This window comes from Pseudochaenichthys georgianus, chromosome 12, assembly GCF_902827115.2.
Source record: "Pseudochaenichthys georgianus chromosome 12, fPseGeo1.2, whole genome shotgun sequence".
Classification (NCBI taxonomy): Eukaryota; Metazoa; Chordata; class Actinopteri; order Perciformes; family Channichthyidae; genus Pseudochaenichthys; species Pseudochaenichthys georgianus.
Window position 1 is genome coordinate 7,658,346 of NC_047514.1, and position 22,772 is coordinate 7,681,117.

General features: G+C 42.0%; 2 protein-coding genes across 2 annotated transcripts in view; both read right to left on the reverse strand.

The window, feature by feature from the left end:
- Positions 1-8,704, reverse strand: part of phf24 (PHD finger protein 24) — a 39,049-nt gene extending 30,345 nt beyond the window's left edge. Inside the window, exon 1 of the mRNA XM_034095364.1 lies at positions 8,348-8,704. The gene's annotated coding sequence lies outside the window, so the exon portion shown is untranslated. The remainder of the gene's footprint in view (positions 1-8,347) is intronic.
- On the reverse strand, positions 8,511-13,816 carry LOC117456540 (uncharacterized). The gene is made up of 5 exons (XM_034096456.2): positions 13,701-13,816; positions 12,643-13,211; positions 11,587-12,567; positions 11,069-11,295; positions 8,511-8,714 (listed from the first exon to the last, which is right to left on the reverse strand). The coding sequence occupies exons 1-5, from the start codon at positions 13,814-13,816 to the stop codon at positions 8,511-8,513; spliced, it is 2,097 nt and encodes a 698-aa protein (XP_033952347.2).
- Positions 13,817-22,772: the final 8,956 nt, after the last annotated feature.

The following is a 22,772-nucleotide window of genomic DNA, read 5'->3' on the forward strand; positions in this document are numbered from 1 at the left end:
TCTTTATCGCAAATAATCCGATTTTCCCAGTGTTATTGATCTTGTTTGTGGCAAGACTATTTTCTTTGGTCATTGACCTTGAATCTGCAAAACTCCTGGATTTGCAGAAATTGATTGCATAACTCCTAGGTGAGTCATACGCTGTATATTTTGAATGGAAGAATGCTGAAACTGACTATTTTTCACTAAAGTGAGACCCACACGTAAATTCCATTATTGCAAAAAGGCGCCTCGTGGATTCAAGTAGATTACACAGTACTCATGAGACATGTGTCTTTGCTCTCAAACGCAATTCTATCCATCCGCACTCCACGTAAGTGCTTGTGTGAAATTCAATCGCATTTATTTGCAGTGAAATGGGAGTCCATACCCTCTCTATTGCTCTAATATGTTATCAGGCTGCTGGTGGACTCCAGGTGCTTTATAAACTGTAGAAGCTACAACAATCATTTGCAATCGCACAGACCTCAACACCAGCCGCACTGTCTCCGGTTTCATGCATTTAGACAATAAAAAAAGAACATCCAGGGTTACAAACAGTAAGATGACATGTCATCAATGTATAAAAATAGCCACTATCAAACGCTTCTTCGTGTCTTTGTTCTAATTTGGTTTGCTTTCATGCAGTCAAAAACTAGACAAAGTTATCTACTTTATTGATTCCTGCATCAGAAATCTGTTGAGGCTGGCATCTCTCTGAAGGGAGATCAAAGGTCAAGTCAGTTAAAGCATAGCACTCCTGCAGAAGAGAAACTCCCTCATATATTCTTTGAGATTTTAGCCGTTGCAGACCATTAACATGCACACAAATATTTAACACACTACAAGAAAGGGAAAACCCCCAAAAGCATAATGGGCCCTCCTTAACTGTGTCCCAGACTTGTTTTAACAATGTATTTGTGTGTCACACTCGATAATTGACTGCATCAAGTATACTTTAAACTGCCAACGTGCCTATTAAAATCACTCAAGTGTGTTGTTTATGTACTGTATTGTGCACAATTGAAATCGAAAAGGTCCTCAGAGTTGGATAAAAAGTAAAAAGTTGACAGATGATGATGCAAAACCTTTAGTTACAAGCCATCAAACAAAACAAAAAAGACTGAAAGACAGAAATAGTTTTCTTTTTATAAGCGCACTATGTTCAATCTTTTTCAAAACACAGGAGGAGATAAATACAGTACGTTCGGATTCTGTACTTTTTTTTTTTAAAGTGACAGATGACATGATGAAACATATTTTCCTTAGCTCTTTTCCCTGTTATACCAAAACCAATCCAGACTACTCCTGCATTAATATAATGGAACAGAACCTTTCAGCCATAAGCTCATCTATGCTGAACTCACTGAGCTGATTGTCATTCCTGCCGTGATGGTAACAACCTATCCACTATTTCATAGGCCCCTGTGTATTTTAATCCTGTATTATTCTCAGCATGTTGCTGTCATTTATTAGACAGCAGGAGGGCTTTGTACCTAGTGACTGACCTTTTAAATTAAGTGGTCGTCAACAACAACAAGGTGGAGGGAGAACTCTCTCCTGTCAGACGGAGAGTCTCAGATAACCTCAGCTCAGGTGAAGTAAAGGACTCTCAGTGTTTAGATAGTTAACTTTAGTCTAGTTATCTCAGTGGGTCTCAAACGGTTTGTTTTAAAAGGGGAGTGATTTGTAAAATATCTTTTGCTAAGGGGTCATTTAGATGCTTCTTATGAGACTTGTGTTTTGTTTTGGTGAAAATGGTTTGTATCGTCAGTTAGCTGAGATTATTTCCGTTAATCTGGTATAACACATTTATAGGTTCTTAAATAATAAGATCCCCTGAGACACAGTGTTGTGAAAAGAAAAAACAGGGTCCCCGCCGACGGGGACCTTGGGGTTTAACAACTGGGTTTTGATAGATAACATATCTCTTTTTCTTCTCACAATTATTTTATTTCTTTTGTGCACTCAAATCAATATTAATCAAATGTTCGTTTATCAATTTTAAGAATGGTGTTTATCTTTTTTGAGAATGAGTTCTTATTTTATTTTATTTATTTGGGTCTACAACAGATGATACAGATGTTTATGTCAGTACATGTGTACTAACAGAGGCAGGGGTGTTTGTGAAAATAAGGGGGACAGAGCTGGCTGCTGTCAGACTTGCTGTTATCGGGACATAATTATCCACTGAAGTGACCTTCCCACTCTGGCTCAGGGCATCGCTGGCACAGAAATGAGACAGCAGCAGCCTTTGGATGCCAGAAATGCCAACTTGTAAACTGCAGCCTCTTTCACAAGAACCCAAGCAAATAAGCACGTTTTAAGGCTTTTGCATGCTTGAGGGCAGAATGACATAACTTATACTGTATGGTTGATATAATGCTCAGATGCTGCCACCACAGTTGGATGCTCAAACGCTGAGCAGTGCAGATAATGGGCCGTGTTATTTTAAAAGGGATGATAAAGAAATTGCTCTTTAATGGCTATCAAAGTGAACAGGCTTCATAATCATAAACACAAGCGAGAAAAAACGAAACAATAATAATAAACTAAGTGCTATTAAGCCCCAAGGCCTTAGTAGGCTACATCAAATAAATGGTGGTAGTAAATGGCACAGATACTGTATATATCCTTTTGAAAGGAAGTCATAACTCTAAGTAAAAACCTCTCCCTCAACTAACAAACAGTACAGACGTACATAACAAAATGATAAGAGTAGACAATGGTGTCTATTTTCCTGCATTATTAATAACTATTGTTTTTTCACAATAATTTCGATAACGGAAATGTTCACTCTTGTGTGTTCAAAGGAAAGCGGAAGACGGGATGCTAGGTAATGTACCTGTCACAAATATATTTTCTTCAAACAATACTGGATAAGGAAACTGCTGAGCATGCAGAAGACCTTGTCATTTTCAGGTTAACTCATAAATGTTAAATAAGGGTCTCATGCTGTTTTTCCTCTCAAGAGTACAGGTCTATTCTGACACAAATGGGTCAGTGGCTTTGATACCTCAGTTTATTAGACAGTGGTGAGCAACCTGTGAATTGGTTGCATCACAAGTCTCAGATTGGAAAGCTTCTGACCACAGGGCTGTCAAACCCATCAACCTCTTTCCTGCCAAACCCACAGCAAGATTTGTGTAGCTCAACGCCTGCGTGCTCTTTATACTCACTAGAGAGATAGGTGATGGTTTGTTCTCCATGCATGACAGCACTTGAGTGAGTATCTACAGAATAAAGACACGCATGTATATCCATGTGAATCCAATGGTTTGTTACTATCCTATTTTTGTTGTTAATCGCTGAAATCTGACAATGCTAAAAATACGATAAAGAGTTCAAGAAAGTCCATTACAGCTACTGGTGTAAATTAAGCTCTATATTTTTGACAATTGGGTTGTATCAGAGTGTTTTTCAGTCAGCTGACATACACTTAGCACAGGGAGCGAACAACTCCCGCTATGGTTAAAGTTGTTAATGTACTATTTACGCTATGTCCAAAATTCCTGAATAATCATATCCTAATTTAGCGGACTCAAAGCATCCCATTATGCATTGTGAAAAGTAATTTATAACAGATGCAGAGGTCGCGTTAACCGAATATTTTCCGTCAATGACGGATTTTTTCTAACACATCTGAAAGCAGTCCGTCATTTTGACAGTTTAGAACACAACTCGGAACAGCGCCAAAATGTCCACCAGCGGCCCACATTATATTACATCCTTAGTGGCCAGGTAGACTGAGGGCGATCTACTGTACTATAGTCTGTAACTATTATTTAGTCATTCACACCCCTGTCCAGTTGGTGGCGAGTGTGTGCATATTAAGTAGCTCTATTGTCTAGTCTTGTTTTTGACCTCGTTGTTTAACCGGCTTTAGCAATCGCAAAATGTCACGGCAGCTGATCGTCCGAAGCTTTTGTAATAAGCCCAGTAATTGTGATGGTGTGGATAAACGAGGTGAAAAAAGAGGGATTTATGCGGTGGGGGATGAAGGACAAGCCAGTAAGACTAAAACTGACAACGTTCAGCCAGCGGCAAGGAGTTCAAGCGGGAGTACCGGGTTCAGTGGGAGCAAGAATTTAAGTGGCGGAGGAGGGAAGATGGCAAGAATGTTCTGCGACACCTGTAGAAAAGCTAAGATGAGTAACGGATTTGTCCGAGGGTGCACGACGATGCAGAAATCAGCGTTCAGGCTACAGCAGGTCAATTGAGTTGTTCTTGTACATGTTTTGTTCATATTTTGATTGTAATTGTCTCATTTAAAACGATGGCATTGTTCATATTTGCCTGTTTAGGCACAATGGTCGCGGTGTTTTTAGCGGCCTCTGCCCCCCTCTGCTGTGCTGTCTGTCAGTGCAGGAAAAAATAAATCATTCATGTTCGTGTTGACATGAAAAGTGACCACACGGTCGGTGTCTCTGTTCATCTTTTTTTTTCTCCATGCCGTTAAAAGTTCTGTATGAATCATTAAAAAAAAAAATGAATGAGCAATGCTGCTCAGTACCCAAACATAAATATGAAATATGTCTCATCTCATTATTAAAACATGAAAAATAAAATGACGGGTAATAATGGATTATGACGGAAATGTTACGATCCTGTCCGTCAAAATGACGGACAACGAAAAAGTCTAACGCAACCACTGAACAGATGGCAAATAATAAGTACGGAAAACCATCATCATTGTGTTAGGAAAAAACGGATGAGTATGCTGTATTGTTAGCAGGAGACTTTACAGTGCTGCTAAGCTAACTTTAGGACTACATTTGACAATTTATTCTGCCTTTTTTTCAGACGCATACTGAATATGTGATGAAGTAAACCATAATAAAAATGAAGGGTAATTTAACTCATTACTGGAGTTATTAAAACAGTCAATTGCAAAGATTGCTAACATATTTTAAATAAGTTGGCCAACACTGCCAACTTCCTGAATCAACCCTGGCCTGTTTGCACACACACATTTCCTGTGCAACAAAGGATTATTAAAGATTTCATTTTCTTTTCTAAACCACAAATTAAATGTTTCAATAATGTATCCAAATTCTCTCCTTTTCTCAGGTTTTTTCTTCATTGACATGAATATGCAATATACCCGGAGCTACTTCTGTGTTTTTAAATCTTTTTCAACAGAAATAATCGAAGTGAAGTTGTTATTAATTCCCTAAAAATTATTTGAAAAAATGATGTCACTCAGGCTTAGCAGTCACCCAAAATCACTTTTGATATTACATTTGAGGGAAAGGATGGCACAAAAAGTCCATAGAACGCTTGGCGTTCAGTAGACTCCTGCAGAAGCAGCTACATGTGCTGCTTTGTTTTCCCTTCTGGACCCGTCTGAATGATTTAAATGCCTCTGGATAAAAAAAGATCGGACGAGTGGAAGAGAATCAGGGCCACTCCTTGGCGCTGAACCTGACATATAGCAGAGGAAATGTTATTCTGTCATGCAGCACTGTGATAGAATATTCTCAAGCTGCCGGTATTGCATCGCCTTTGTGTCTCGGATCCGGTATTCTCCTGTTTTCATCCATATTCCAAGTATATCTTTCATTTTATGTCCCCATTTTCTCTGACACTCTATATACTCTTCCATAAACTGTATATGTGATTTACGTCAACAATTCACTGTAACGAGCTCTCAGATGATATAGCTCTCAGGATTACCCTGGTTTTAATTAAATATTGATTATTTCAAAGGGAGGTAGCACCAAAGTGCTCCTCAAATCCTTGTGATTTTGTTTCTGCTACTCTGAGTTATCCTGTTGAAGCCAGTCTGCACTTTACTCATTAATTTAACACTATCAGACCACGTCGGGACAACAACAAAGGCATCAAACGCATCGCTGGTCCATAGTTATCGCATTTGCGAATCTCCTAATTCCAACCCATAGTTATTTTGTGAATGTTATGCACCCAAGAAATGTTGGTGGATCTATTTTTGTCACACATGCCGGTGGAAAAAGCTGATATATAATATATATATATAACATGCTTAACAAGGAATTTGGTTTGAATTGGAATCCATTTTCATCCGCAAGCAGTGTATTAGAAGCCAACAGGGATACCTTAAGGTCTTTATTAGTATTCAGTGCTTCGCTGCCCAAGTGTCACCATGGGGAGGTTATTGAGATCTGCAGGGGCTTATACAACAGCCATTTATCAGTCTACGGAAAAATAGTCCACCATTACTTTTTTTTCCCCAGTAATATATTGTGCTGTCCAGGTGCCAAAAAGGGTAATGCTTTAATATGTTGCTCAAAGTTATTAAGACTGCCCCGTTTAGCACATTAGCTAGAATGACTTAACCTTTAATGGTGAACCTTATAATTATCATTACCTCCAACAAGAAGGTTATGTTTCCGACTCGGTTTGTCTGATGGCTGTCAGCATGATTACGGAAAAAACGTCCCGCTCCATTTTAATGAAACTTGGAGAAAGGGTATATTATGAGCCAAGGAAGAACCCATTTCATTTCTGAAGGGAATCCGATTTAGGGAAGCAGATGCACAAACTATTCGGCACTTGTGTCAACACTGCAAGATGGAGCATTTAAGGCTGCATTCATGTGGTGTCGAAATAATTGGAAAAATTGGTCTGCGCTCTTCGAAGTGCCAGTCAAGTTGCTTAAATTCTCCAAAGAAAAACATAATTGAGGGTGACCTCAAAGGAATCACAAATTCCACTGGCAGTTTTCCTCGTAAGATTTTTGAAAAATGCTTTAAAAACTTTTTTTTTGGGAGACAATAATTATTTTCAAAGGGACATCAGTGGTTTCCAGCGTTATGACTTAGGACCGCTTAAAACAAACCAAGACATTTTGCAGTCAGTCGTCAGGTTGAAGCCTAAGTGTTGCTAACAGTTCAACTATAGAGTGGTTTAGATCAATGGCGAGGTAAATATCCAGTGCTTTAATTGGAGAAAATGTAATTGGATGATCCAATAACCAACCTGGGAACCATTGAGTAAAGATAAGAACCAAACATGTCAAGTACAATCATGTAAATCTGAAATATTACATTCTATTCACCCAACTAGACAACAGACCCCGTTAACGAACGACATTTGTCCGACAAACTGTTACGTTAACACACATTTTACCTCATAAAAGCATGAAAAAGAGGCTAATCTGTTTCTAGCTATGTTGTTTCTCTCACTGTATGATTCCCTTTCCCAAAGCTGTTGGATGTCACTGTTATGTGCTGATCAGAATCCCAACCAGCCCTCCTTTTCATTCCTTGTTTCAGAAGAGGAGGTCGGTAGAGGGGGGGGGGGGGAGGTATTTTGAATGGGAGCACCACAAAGCACGCCTTTTCATGGGAATTAATCCCCCTTTAGCTGAAGACCTCACCCACGGACCAGGGAAGCAAAGACCTGGAACTAATTACACTAACGAGTTCACCCTGATCGCTGTGATAACCACTGAGTGGAATTATTGACAGCCATTTAAAAAACATGCAACATGTACGTGCACTTGGACACACAGGGCTAAATAAACCAAATAAATATCTCATTGCCCCGAGATAAACACTTCTATGTGCATGAAACAACAACTCTCCCTTGGGTATGTCTTGCCTCCTCTTCAACACTTGTACCTGTGCACACAAATAAAGCATGCTCAAGGCTTAGCAAATGTACACGGGGGGGTGTGAGATTCAGGAAAAAAGTGCCTGAATGGAGGAGGAATTTAAATCTCAATGCATCGTTAGACTGGAGACATCACGTTGGCATGCAGGCGCTGCCAGGCGAAGGGATTCTGTGCCAACCTTGACGCTCAGAGAGAGTCTGACAATAAGCAGAGCTCAGGCTGCAGGGATCTGTCACAGAGTGAGGAGCAGGACACACACACACACACACACACACACACACACACACACACACACACACGGACTCGTATTGGCTGGTTTGTGAAGCCCTCTGTGGGCTGGGAGATAGCAACAACAAGGGGTTGTGAGCAAAGACTGATGGAGAGCTTAATGGACGGCAGCACTCCCCTGTGGGACGGAGCAAAGTACATTACATCTGCTACAGAGAATTCAGAATTATGCAGCCAGTGCCATTAGTTGCAGAATGGATGCAACTTCCTATAAGGTCATAGAAAAAGAAAAGCAGCCAATGACGTACATGCCAGAACTCCCACATTTTTGCCACAATTTCTGCAGATTTGTATGAAACAAAAGCAACTCTCCTTTCCCCCTTTTTCGTGCTGACCTACATATGCATCCCATCCGTAATGAGGCTTCCCAATAAATACGGGTCCCGCTACAGTTTACAACATCATTCATAAAAACTAAAAATAGACCTTGCGTAGTGTCCCGCTTGGTTTCCTATGTAACCTTGTGGCATTGTGTGGACTCACCGTAAAGAGTGAAAAGGCTGCTGTTCAGCTTATGTGGAGACTTTGTCCTTTGCGTCTCAAGCCCGGCCGTCCAGCATGGCAAGACTTAACTTGAATGTGATTCTGAAGCCCCCCTCCCGAGAGAGATGAATGGCACAGCAGTTTATTATTCCTTCCCCCTCTTCTAGATCCCACTGTGGAAATGTACAGTCGGAAGCAGCTTGTCTCCTTTGAGCAGGAACTGAGTCTTCTCCGCGGACAGCTCCGGTGCTGAAATCTTCCTCTCTCTCTTCCTCCACCCTCCTCCTTCCTGAGCTAGTCCCTCAGCATCTGAGGAGACACGCAGCGTGCAGGCTGTTGTAGGCAGGAGGAGACTCAAAGGCGGCCACTGAAGTTCAATTCGGGGATTTATAAGCATCGTATTTCAGCCCCCTCCCCCTCCAGAGAGCCCTGCTGCGAGTTATAGTCATTGTAGGTTAACAACTTGTAGGTGCACCTGCAGTGTGTTGATTGGTTGGAACCATTAAAGACCATGTCACACATGAATGTAATGATTTTGAGAATGGGATGTTGCTTTAATTTTGGAATCCTATTCAAGTCAAAACGTTTTTTTGTTTGGCAGCTGGGGTATGCTTCAAAGCAAAGACCGCCTGGAGTCAGAATTTAGCATAGCATGGAGGCATTGTATGCATGCAAAGCTGCAGCCATGCAGTACAGATTAAATAAAGTGGGGAGAGTGCATGAAACATATTCAAATCTGCAGTAAAATATGTAGGCTAAATTGTGATTTTTTTTCTTTTACATTTTGGGGTAAATTACACATTTGCGTTTACATAATTGGTGCAGTGTTTTCTTTCCTTTTTTTTACCACAATTTCTAAACAATCTTATTTTATAAGCACAAGAGTGTTTATTTAATATCACCCTTCTATAATGTGATTAAAACATCAGCAAAGTTGCTTTTGGCAATCCATGCAGTCATCAGCAGATGGGATGCAATAAACTTGTGAATTAAATTTGATTGGACCATCACCATTATTTCTGACTTTTATGAGTGTAAACCATTCAATATAATGGAACGTTTTCAGAGCATATATATTAAATAAAAACAAATTTGTTGTGAGAGGTTAGTTAAATTTGCTAAAAAAAAATGCTTTCATAATTTCCCCTATCCGCTTATTATGTTTTGAATTTAATTTGTAAAGCCAGTACCAAAGATATGCATTTGTTTGATATTAAAGAGAGAAAAAAACAGCAACTGGTATTTCCAACGCACAAACTATGTGTGTTGTTGTGCTTCTACACTAAACAAAAAGATAAACGCAACACTTTTGTTTTTGCTCCCATTTTTCATGAGATGAACTCAAAGATCTAAAACATTTTCTATATACACAAAATAACCATTTCTCTCAAATATTGTTCACAAATCTGAAAAAATCTGTGATAGTGAGCACTTCTCCTTTGCCGAGATAATCCATCCCACCTCACAGGTGTGGCATATCAAGATGCTGATTAGACAGCATGATTATTGCACAGGCGTGCCTTAGAATGGCCACAATAAAAGGCCACTCTGAAACGTGCAGTTTTTTTTATTGGGGGGGTCTGGGGGGGTCCGAAAACCAGTCAGTATCTGGTGTGAGGGGTAGGGTTAGGGTAATGTTGTGAATCGAGTGGCCTGTGTTCGTCGTCCATAACATACGCCTGCCCTTACCATAACCCCACCACCACCATGGGCCACTCGATTCACAACATTACCCTATCCCTAACCCTCACATCTCATGAAAAATGGGAGCAAAAACAAAAGTGTTGCGTTTATATTTTTATTCAGTGTACTAAACAACTTTGTTACGTCCCCACTAAGGTCTAGGGGACCTGGAGACAATAACGTACAACCAATAATTATGAGAGAGTAAAGGTTGACAAAAGGTTTATTCCTTGTAACCCATCATATAATACAATTAAACAGAAACTCTGTTTGTGAGGAGGAGGAGTCAAAGGATTGTGCCAAACAAAAGAAACAAGCATAACAAAACCAGGCCTATCTCTACAACTATCCTTTGAAACCAAACTCAAACAAAAACCCTCACTAACTAACTACAAAGAATTTGACAAAACAATATACAGGGGTGGCAACAATCCGCTTACCTAGTGTGTCTAAACAATAGTTAGCTCGGTGGTGAGAAATGTACAGGGTACCCCAGACTTACCTAACTCCTCCACCTCTCAACACACACACATTAACAAAGTTCAGATTATTCAAATAGCTTTAGTTGCTAAACACAGCCGTGTTCCTTCCTCAGCAACAGGCCCAGAGTGAGAGAGAGAAGACTTCCTGGGTGCCTCCTTTATGGTCGGCCCTGGTTGCTGATAGGCCAGCTGAGGGTGAGAGGATCCAATCAGCCATCAGACTCAGGTGCACAGCCAGATACCGATCAGCTGCTGATTAGCTGTGCAGAAGACAGGGAGAAGAGAGAAACACAGGAGGGAAGGAAAACCACACATGTACAGCCTGCCTGGCACGTAACACCCCCACACATATAAATCCAAACAGTATGTTTGGCCCTTACAATGAACATTCCATTTACATAGCACGAGATAGTGCATCGGCAAGAACATTATCGGACCCCTTTTTATGGCTTATGTCAAGGTTGTAGTTCTGGACAATCAACGACCAACGCATAAGGCGTTGATTGTGGTTGTACATCCTTGAAAGAAAAACCAGCGGATTGTGATCAGTGTATACCTTAATAGGTTTTACACTGGAGCCAAGATACACCTCAAAGTGCTGCAAGGCAAACAATAGAGCTAAAGCTTCTTTCTCAATAGTAGAGTACTTCAACTGATGTTTGTTGAACTTTCGGGAGAAGTAGCTCACGGGGTGATCGATAGCCTGTGCATCTTCTTGTAGAAGAACAGCCCCTGTCCCAACTCCACTGGCATCGACCTCGAGCTTGAATGGCTTCGAAAAGTCTGGTGCAGAAAGAACAGGAGTACAACACAGAATACCTTTTAGGCTCTCAAATGACTGCTGACACTCACCGGACCAAACGAAAGACTTTGAGGGACTGGTCAACGTAGTGTGTGGGGCCGCCACCGATGAGAAGTTTCTGCAGAAACGGCGATAGTACCCTGCCATTCCTAGGAAGCGGCGAAGTTCCCTCCTGGTGGATGGCACTGGGAGGGAGGCAATTGCCCTGATCTTTGCATCAGCAGGGAACACCTACCCCCGACCAACCTGCTGACCAAGGTAGAGAACGGTACCTTTTCCAAACTCACATTTGGCAAGGTTAAGTGTTAGGGATGCGGCCGACAAGCACTTAAAAACTTCTCTTAAGGTAGACATGTGGCTAGACCAGTCCTTAGAATAGACAACAATGTCGTCCAGATATGCCTTACAGTCTGGAACATGTCCTAATACAAGATTTACAAGCCTCTGAAAGGTGGCAGGTGCGTTACACATACCGAAAGGCATCACAGTATACTGAAGGAAACTGTCAGGTGTCACAAAGGCCGAGATGTCAGAAGCACGCTGTGTTAAAGGAACTTGCCAGTATCCCTTTAACATGTCCAGTTTACTGACAAATTGTGCAGGACCAATTTCATCGATGCAGTCATCAATGAGCGGTAATGGGTGTGCATCGGGGACAGTGACAGCATTAACCTTGCGAAAGTCAGTGCAGAATCTGGGACTGCCATCTGACTTTGTGTCTAGCACACAAGGGGAACTCCAGGGACTGGAACTAGGCCTTGCAAATCCGTTTTTAAGTAGATATTCAACTTCCCTTTTCATAACCTCTCTCTTAACTGGGTTAACTCTGTACGCCCGCTGTTTGATGGGCGAGGGGTTGGTCAAAACCACATCATGAGCTAGGACAGAAGTTTGTGATGGAGTGTCATTAAAAAGACATGCAAAGTCAAATATCAGTTTCTGTATATCACTTCCTTGGATATCAGGAAGATGAGACAAGTAATTGGGCAAATCAGCTAATACCTCAGTATTGCTTAGTCTTGCCCCCTGTGGTGTTGCACTGCGCATCACCAACTCATCCTCATCCTCATTTGAGCTCACCTTTGAAACTGAAGCCATAGGAGAGACGGTTGTCTCCACCTGGTGAGCTTTAGAAGACTCACTTTGGTCTTCCCTGGTGCAGTACTTCTTTAGCATGTTGATATGACACACTCTGGTAGGACGTCTGCGGTCAGGTGTTTGAATGACGTAGTTTGTTTCACCGAGCTTCTTATCTACAACATAAGGACCAGCAAATTTAGTAGACAGAGCAGAGCCAGGTACAGGCAATAGAACCAACACCTTGTCACCTGGCTGAAACAAGCGTGCTACCGCCTTCTGGTCGTAGCGTTTCTTCATGTTCCCCTGGGTAGAGGTCAAAGCTTCCCTAGCCAAGGAGCAAGCACGATTTTGACGATCCTTAAGTTTGGCGACATACTCCGGGATACTGCAAACTGTTTTCGTGGGCATGATCAAATGCTCTTTAAGAACCCTTAAAGGACCTCTGACCTCATGTCCAAACACTAGCTCAGCAGGACTAAAACCTAGAGACTCCTGAACAGCTTCACGGGCAGCAAATAACACTAAAGGAACACCGTCATCCCAATCTTTATGAGACTCATGGCAATGTTTTCTTAACATGCATTTCATAGTCTGGTGAAACCTCTCTAATTCCCCCTGACTTTCAGGATGATATGGGCTGGATGTCACATGCTTGATACCTAAGGTGTCAAGTACCCGGGCAAACACTTTAGACATGAAGTTGGTACCTTGGTCTGTTTGAACTACCTTCGGTAGACCAAACAAGGAGAAAAACTTCAGAAGTGCCTTGGTGATGACCGGGGCAGTAATTTTCCGTAGTGGGATGGCTTCTGGGAACCTAGTGGAAGCACACATGACAGTTAAGAGAAACTGGTTTCCAGTTTTAGTTTTAGGTAAGGGTCCCACACAATCCACAATCACCCTTTCAAATGGCTCTCCCATTACCGGAATAGGAATGAGAGGAGCAGGGTGAATCACCTGATTCGGTTTACCAACAACTTGGCACACATGACATGTTCGACAATAAAGAACTACATCAGACTTAAGTCCTGGCCAAAAGAAGTGTTTTAAAACTCTTTGATATGTTTTTGTTACCCCCATGTGACCTGACCATGGATGATCATGAGCCAAGCATATCACCTGAGAACGATAGGTTGTTGGTACGACAACTTGATAAATTGCTAAGGAGTCTGACTCCTCACAAGCATCACTAATCCAGCGACGCATTAATAGGTGATCTTCCATAATGTAGGCCATCTTCTTTGACTTGGCCTCTTCCTGACTGATAACAGAAGAGAGACATTTAGAAAGTGTTTCATCACTTAACTGGGCTGCCATGAATTCTTCCCGAGTGGCAGGCAGTTGTACAAGCTCTGAGCTGTTACTGGCTGATCCAGCACCAGCAGACCGGGCCTCCTCTGGCAGTCGGTCCGACACTGTCATGTCTTCAAGAAACTGCCCTGTAGCAAGAAAAGAATCAGACAAGTCCTCTCCGTATTTCTTTGACTGTGCCCTTGTAACAACACAAGCAGGAAAGATTTCGGGAGGTACTTCAGCTGATTTCTCTGCGTCTAAACTTAGATCAGGAGAATCAATGACCTCAGGTACTGGCTTAACTTTGCCCCCAGCCAAGTCATTACTGAGGATGAAATCAACACCTTTGATGGGCAAGGCAGGGAGGACAGCTACTTTAAAGAATCCTTTGACAAGAGATGAGTGAATATAAACATTGTGCAAAGGAGCCGCAACTAGTGTCATGCCTACCCCTTGAACAACAGCACTTGATCCACATGATGATCTGGAGGTTAAAGGTAATATGCCTTCCCTAATAATGGACTGAGAACCTCCTGTGTCCCTAAGTACCTGTACTGGCAGCTGGTCTTTAGGATCCCCTGTTAAAGAAACAAAGCCCTTGGAAATAAAGGGTTTGAAACAGGGATCAGGTACATCATCTTCCTGGGACATTTCTATGTCTGATAGGGAAACTCCTTTAATGAGTCCCATGCCTTTTGGCGTTTGAAAGCGTTGCGAAAAATTGTTGTTTACGCTTTAAGAAATGACACCCTGAAATAAGGTGTCCTGTTTTATGGCAGTAGTTACACTCACGGGGCCCCCGTGGAGGTGATGGTGGTCCTCTAGACCTTTCAAAAGTTGTTAGGCCAAGATCAGGTCTTCCGGTTAGTGATATTGAAGCACTATCTGGGCGCAAGGGTGAAGAAAACAGTCTTATGAGTGAGCATAAATTCATCCGCTAAAACAGCTGCCTTAGCCAGTGAAGTAACCTTCTGTTCATTTAAGAATATCACCATCCTTTCAGGCAAAGTATTCTTAAAATCTTCCAAGAGAAGTAACTGACGAAGACTCTCAAAATGATCCTTCACTTCATTAGCCGCACACCATTTATCAAAGAGAATGCCCTTCTCTCGCGCAAACTCAACAAATGTCTGCGTAGCAGACTTTTTATGGTTTCTGAACTTTTGTCTGTAGGCCTCCGGCACAAGCTCATAAGCACGCAATATCGACTCTTTAAGCACTTCGTACTGCAAGCTTTCTTCCAAAGAAAGTGAAGATACCACTTCCTGAGCCTTACCTACTAATTTGCACTGAAGTAGGATTGGCCACATGTCTTTAGGCCAGACCAGTGCGGTAGCAATTCTCTCAAAAGCACAAAAATATGAGTCAACCTCTGACTCTCTAAAAGTTGGCACTAAAGCAATATTTTTACTAACATCAAAACTCTTTGTATGAGAGACTGTATGTGAAGGTCTTGACCTCTCAAATGTCTGCTCTGAAGAGATTCTCAGGGCATCAACTTCAAGCCGCTTTAACGTGATTTCTTTCTCAGCTTCTATCTCTAACTTGCGAATCTGCAGCCTGTGTTCATAGTCCGCTCTACGCTCCTTTTCCTGGCCCTCCATCTGAAGACGGACAAGACGAACTTTTAGTTTGGCATTACTACTTGCACCTAAGCTACCCGGAGAGAAAGCCTCAATCCTAGGAAGCGTTGCAGGAGGAGCTTGAGGACTAAACTTGTCAACTCTAGGTGTAGCTAATACTCTTTCCCTATCATCTTCAATAGACACCTCAGCCCTAGGCTGAGTTGACATGCTTGGGATTACAAGAATCTTTAACTCCTCTAGTTTTTGCAGGATTTTCTCTCTTATCTCTTTATACTTGTCTACTGAAATGTTAAAGTGAGCTGCGATACATAACATGTCATCTTTGCGACAGGAATACAACGTATCAACACTTGGACTTTCAATAAAGTCCTGTAAGTCAAAACCCATTTTTCAGCCAATGTACAACACCTACAATGACTTCTCAATTATTGGTTGTTTTTATTTCAGGAAAATAGATATCCCGGACGAGACCCCATTTGTTACGTCCCCACTAAGGTCTAGGGGACCTGGAGACAATAACGTACAACCAATAATTATGAGAGAGTCAGAGTAAAGGTTGACAAAAGGTTTATTCCTTGTAACCTATCATATAATACAATTAAACAGAAACTCTGTTTGTGAGGAGGAGGAGGAGTCAAAGGATTGTGCCAAACAAAAGAAACAAGCATAACAAAACCAGGCCTATCTCTACAACTATCATTTGAAACCAAACTCAAACAAAAACCCTCACTAACTAACTACAAAGAATTTGACAAAACAATATACAGGGGTGGCAACAATCCGCTTACCTAGTGTGTCTAAACAATAGTTAGCTCGGTGGTGAGAAATGTACAGGGTACCCCAGACTTACCTAACTCCTCCACCTCTCAACACACACACATTAACAAAGTTCAGATTATTCAAATAGCTTTAGTTGCTAAACACAGCCGTGTTCCTTCCTCAGCAACAGGCCCAGAGTGAGAGAGAGAAGACTTCCTGGGTGCCTCCTTTATGGTCGGCCCTGGTTGCTGATAGGCCAGCTGAGGGTGAGAGGATCCAATCAGCCATCAGACTCAGGTGCACAGGCAGATACCGATCAGCTGCTGATTAGCTGTGCAGAAGACAGGGAGAAGAGAGAAACACAGGAGGGAAGGAAAACCACACATGTACAGCCTGCCTGGCACGTAACAAACTTAATATGTTAGTATGTATTTCGCAAAAGCTGCTACAATAAAACAATATATATTAACCAAGTAATACTCACATCCAAAGCAAGGCACGTTTATTGACATTGCAGATTTCAACACAAGGGAATTCAAAGTGCTTTTAAAATAAACATATTTGACACAGTCTATAAAAAGCAATACAAAACAAATAGAAAAAGCTAAAATTGAATAAAATGAGCATAAAATACAGGAATTATTACAGTGCTGTGAAGGTTATAGTTTTTTTACATCAGGCAGAGACAAAAGAAAAATGTTTATCATTCTTTTGTACTCATTAAGAAATAACTAAAAGAATAACTAGAACACAAATATGCTGGACTAGGTATACACAGAATAAATGTTCTAAATGTATGTTCAATAAAAAAATGTCAAAACTGTACTTTAATAACCTCTGCTTTGTATGTGTTGCAAACAGGGGCGGACTGGGACTACAAATCAGCCCGGGACTCTCGACCAGCCCACTTCGGTACCGCCGGCCCACCGCGGTACCGCAAGTAAATACCGCTAGTAAATACCGCTAGTAAATTGTCGGGGGGACTGGGGGGGTAGACAATTTACTAGCGGTAGACATTAAGGGTAAATAATGTGGACTTGTATTATCATTGGCCCCACCATTGTAACCACTGGCCCGGAGCATTCGTCCAAAAAAAAAAAAATCGACTAATAATGAAGAAAATTAACACATTTGTTGCAATAGTAATGTATGCACTAACGACATTACTACTTGTACTACAACATTTTAATCATCAGTTCTTCCTCATTTTCCTCAATTGTTCATATTTGGTTTATTAAAATAATGATATTGTGGTCATTGTTAAAAAATGTCTGCTATTATTATTATTTGTATAATGCACTTTCTGCCTTCCTGTCATTAGGAGTTAGACATGTAATGGCTATGTAATAGATTAGATTAGAACCTTCATTATCCTAAACTGCTGGGACATTTCGCCAATACCTTTTTATATGGTCTACTCTTCACTTACTTGTCAGCATAGGTCGGCATTGATGTACAGAGCCGACAGAAGACCTTGTTTATATGGGCATCATATGGAGAGGTGCAGCAGTGACGCGTCCTGAAACCAGGAAGTAAGCTGCTGGTTCCCTCGACAAGGGTTTTGGAAAATAGCTGGAAATAAGGTCTGTGGAAAACAAACCTGTTTGATAAATGCACGTTTTGTTCAGCCGGATAATCTCCACATGTCTACCCTACTTTTATAATTTTCGAATCATAAATCTAATCGATAGATTATAAAAAGTTTTTAGGACGCGTCACTGCAGCCAACTCCATCGATCAAGCTGGCTGACACTTTCTCTCCCTCTTCTTCTCATGCTCCCTGTCACTCTCCTTTAATTCCTCCGGTGACTTTCTTTTATTTGAAGATTGTTTTTTGCCCGGCGCTTGGCCGGTTACCGCTGGTATTAAAAACATTTGGCGAATGGTTAGGTGGCGCGATAGTCTGTAGTGAAGCAGCGTGCTCCTGCTCCCGCTGCGCTCCGGAGCAAACAGCTGTTTGCTTTTCACCCAACAAAAACGACAACCGACTCACGGAACGCTATGTTGTAGCGTTGATAAACGAAACAATTTAACTAAATTGCTAGTCAAAATACCAATACCACAGGACCATTTTTATATTTTTAGTGGCCCGAGCGGGCAAGTGGAAAGTACGTTATGCTGGCCCGGGGTGTCTAAATAGTGCTTCCGGGCCAGCGGGCCATTTAATGTCGAGCCCTGCCGGTTACCGGCCGGCCCACATCGTCCGACCGGCCCACTTCAGTACCGGCCCATCGGGATTCGTCCCGAACGTCCCGATGGCCAGTCCGCCCCTGGTTGCAAAACACATTCTTCCTGCCTGGCATCAGTCCCTCATGAAATTGATTTACATAAAATGACATGTGTGTGCCAAAATGATAAATATTACTCCACAATGAGAATATACATCTGTGTCAGCATTTTTTTTTAATACAATAAGGCCATACAGGAAATTACGGAATAAATGTGTTTCTCCTTATAACATAATATATAAAAATCCGAGCATAGATGAAATATAAAAATGGTAGAAATGTAAAAATGGTGAATCGGTAGGTATTTGGTTAATGTATGAACAAATGGTTTTCACCATGTCCCACTGTGTTGTTCTAAGGCCTGCTGGTTCAAATGGAACGCCATGCATAATGGATGAAGGCGTAAGTGCACACGGACCTAATGGTCTTGAGGGAAGAGGAATAAATGGTACGGTATGGTATGTCACCTGCCTGCCTGTGACACTTTCCCCTGTAGTCACCTCTGCGTTTTGAAAAACTAATAGGATATGGATTTCCCTTCCATTCCACGTTGCATATATTGTGTTAGGCTACTATAGCTCCTTGAACAATGAGAGTAGCACATCAGAAGAAACTTGAAAGATACTTCAGGAATTTAACTCTTTACATTTTCATTGTTGGGAATGTATACCATTGGGCACTTTGGAATGTACATAAATTAGTCAAAGTGTTAAAAAGGCCCTATTGTGCATTTTGGGTTTTCATTTCCTCTAGTATGGGTTTTGTGTGCATGTAAATGGTCTGCAAAGGCTAAAATCCCAAAGTGCCCTAGTTTCTCTTCCACACACACAATGGGCATTGGACTCCTTTGTTTATTTTCGTAACTTAGTAACATCACTATGTAACACTGACGCTTCTATTGGCTAGCACTCCAACACATTGTACGTGATAGACTAAGGGGCGGAACATTTCCAACACATCTCTAAGCGGTTGACCAATCACAAAAGAGCCGGCCAGCTAACCAATCAGAGCGGACTTGGCTCTGGTTTCAGACATAGAGAAACAAAATAAAGCACTTTTTGAACATTGGAGCATGTAAACATGTCGCAGTAGAGGCACAACATAAATATGAACCTGAAAGAGAGAAAAAAAAGTATGATTCAAACTTTTATTTGTGTATAGATGGGAACTAAAGGAAGACAAGAGACTGAGGAAAAGCAAGCATGTTTTTTAAAGGCTGGGAAAGCAAATAGCAATGACCTCAGTTCCTCTTTCAGAACACTTGCATTGATCTCAGAGGGGCAGTCTGTCTCTATCAGCAGTCCATTCACAGTCCTGTTGCATTCTCACTGGAGTAGCATTCCCATGGATTTGGAGTTGGATTTTTGGAGCGGTGCAATCAAAGCCCTTTCAGCCCTGAATTACTCTCCCTGTGGAATGAGAACAATGAGCCAACTGGCACCTGATTGGTCCGTTTGGTCGAGCAGTAATTGCACCTTTCTCTGTATATTTCTGTCACATGCTCCCTTGGTGAAGGAGTTTTACCGCAAGAGTACCCATTCAAAAAAGGACCCCTCATTCAGAATCATGTTATTAATGTCCCTGCTTATCACATCTCTGTCCAATATAAGAAAGGGTGGAATTAAATGTTGATAGTGCCAATCAGGTTAGGCGGCAAAAAAAAATTAATGCCACTAATTATTTTAACGCGATTAACGCATGTGTATTTTTTTCCTCGGCCGCCCCGTAGTTTCCGGGCGCATCGAGTTTAAAATACCATCTACAAGCTGATGCTGACAGCCCCGCTCCTGCCGTCCGCTTGCGGCAGACCACACTTCCACGCTCACCGGCAGGCACCGACTGGCCATCGGGTGTGTGTATGTTGGCTCGAGAGAGAGACCTTACGTGCATTGTTGTTGTTAGCATCTGGTGCTAGCTAGCTGCGCTAACGGATATAAGGAGCTGTTTAAATGAAAACAGAGGAGCGACATTTCTCCGACAACTGAGCAGAGCACTTGACTTTATGCAGGTAGCAGACAGTGGGACATTGTACGAAGAGTCAGCACACTCAGCACGGATAGTGCGCAACATGATTGCAGTGCCCAGGCAGCTCCCGTTCGAGCATATGCCTTGAGTTGCACATAGCTCCAACGATCCATCCCACACACACACACACACACACACACACACTTTGTATTGTATTATTGAATGAGAGAGGTTCCAGGTTGAATTGAGGCGAATATTTGTAATGTTCAGAGGTTGTTGTGTTTAATATTCATGAGAATATTTGTCATTGTTCAAATGATAATACATTTTGCATAGAGCATATTTGTCCACTCATATGTTGATAAGAGTATTAAAAACTTGAAAAATATTTATATTTAGAACAGATCAAAAATGTGCGATTAATTCGCGATTAATCGCGATTAACTATGGACAATCATGCGATTAAATATTTTAATCGACTGACAGCCCTAATATATACATAACAAACTAATCTCTTCTCATCCTGCACCTGTCCGCCGTAACCTTCGTTCCCTCTCCCCCTCTACCTTTGCCTCATTGGTGCTCTCAGCCCTCCCTTCCTCTGACTCGTTCCAACTCCTGCCTCCAAACTCTGCTGCAGAAACTCTCCTCTCTACTCTCTCATCCTCTCTGGACTCTCTCTGTCCTCTCACATCTCGGCAGGCTCGTCAGTCCCCTCCTGCTCCCTGGCTAAATGACGCACTGCGTGCTAATAGAACCATCCTTCACGCAGCAGAGCGGAAATGGTGGAAATCCAAACACCATGACGACCTCCTAACCTATCAGGCTCTCCTCTCCTCTTTCTCTGCTTCGATCTCGCAGGCAAAAAGCACTTTCTTTCAAGATAAGATCCAATCTTCCTATTCCAATCCCAAAAAACGATTTCCCATCTTTTCCACCCTCTTGGACCCCCCAAAAGCCCCTTCCCCCTTCTGTCAAGCGACTTTAACTACTTTGAAAAAAAGGTTGATGATATTCGCTCTTCTTTTTCTGACTCACCTTACTCACAGCTGGGTCACCAGACCCTCCCTTCACGCACACCTCCTTCTCCCCTCTCTCTCCAAGTGAGGTTCTTACCCTCATTACTTCGGCCCGTCCTACCACCTGTCCTCTGGACCTATCCCTTCAAACCTCCTTCAGACTATCGCTCCTGATATTCTACCGTTTCTCACCCATTTCATCAATACTGCTCTAACTTCTGGCCACTTTCCAAACACTCTCAAGGAGGCAAGAGTAAACCCTCTCCTAAAGAAACCCACTCTCAACCCGTCTCATGTTATAAACTACAGGCCTGTCTCTCTCCTCCTGTTCCTGTCTAAAACACTTGAACGCGCTGTCTTTAAACAACTCTCCTGTTATCTCCATCAGAACAACCTTCTGGATCCGCACCAGTCTGGTTTCAAGGCAGGTCACTCCACAGAAACTGCTCTCCTTGCTGTCTCTGAGGAACTGCACACTGCTAAAGCAGCCTCCCTCTCCTCTGTCATCATCCTTTTGGACCTGTCTGCTGCATTCCACACGGTGAACCATCAGATCCTCCTTCGCACTCTCCAAAAACGTTCAGGCACTGCCAGGGTTCCCACGGTACCTGGAAAACATGGAATTAATTTTTTCATTTTCCAGGTATGGAGAAGTCATGGAAACTGAGCAAAAGTGAACACTTACATGTAAATAGAAACAGTTGTCCTGGAAATTGTTATTGGATGAGGTGTAAAATAGTAATAAAATGAAACTATTGAGCACAGAATTAAGATGAGTTTATAAAAACACTTTACATGTGAACAGCTTTTACTGTAGATAGAAATTGATGATCCCATGTTGTAGAGCATGCTCTTGGCATCCTATATGGTATATTGGATGTTGGAATTTGATGCAGGCAACTTGGTGATATGGACTTTAAAAGTATAGTTTCGGATTGGTGGACTTCAGGAATAATAACGTTACTCGCGATCTCAATAGAAGGGACAAATACATGCATTTCCCAGCCAACACGGGAGCCTTGACATCTACAGTGAAACTTCTTATGCAAGTTTATCCTCAAATGTAAGTAGCTGTGTTTAACTGTGGTAAACTTGGGTTTATCAACGTTAGTTAGTAAGCAGTGCAATCTTGCTAACTAGCTAACAACTTGAGTTTGAGTTTGTTTTGAATTTGGATTTGTTAATGATGGTTAGCAAGCACATGGAGTGCAATCTTGCTAGTGTGGTGACACGTTATTGGACATAATTCACCTCTCTTATTGTGTTGCCACACGGACCCTTTAGTGGGAACACCTGGAGAGTTAGCCCCCATTCCTGCTAGCTCGTTAAGCAGAGCAGACGATGTGTTGACCTCTCTATAATTAATGGATAATAAAGATTGGAACTGCGTTCTGAATACACCGCCTCCGACTCCCTTTTCCTGGCGCTACACTGGTGACCCTGACGTTTCCGAGAAAGTTTCCGGAAAATTAACGAGCATGGCTGAACGCGATGTGTTCGTAAAGCTGCCGGAATTCTGGGAGCACGC

Coding starts and splice junctions, on each gene's coding strand:
- LOC117456540 (XM_034096456.2), bottom strand. CDS start 13,816: ATGACAGTGTCGGACCGACTGCCAGAGGAGGCCCGGTCTGCTGGTGCT. Junction 12,568..12,642: donor AGCACGCTTGTTTCAGCCAG/GTGACAAGGTGT, acceptor CTTATGTTGTAG/ATAAGAAGCTCGGTGAAACA. Junction 8,715..11,068: donor CCAGTGTAAAACCTATTAAG/GTATACACTGAT, acceptor ATTGAACTTCAG/TGGCCGCCTTTGAGTCTCCT.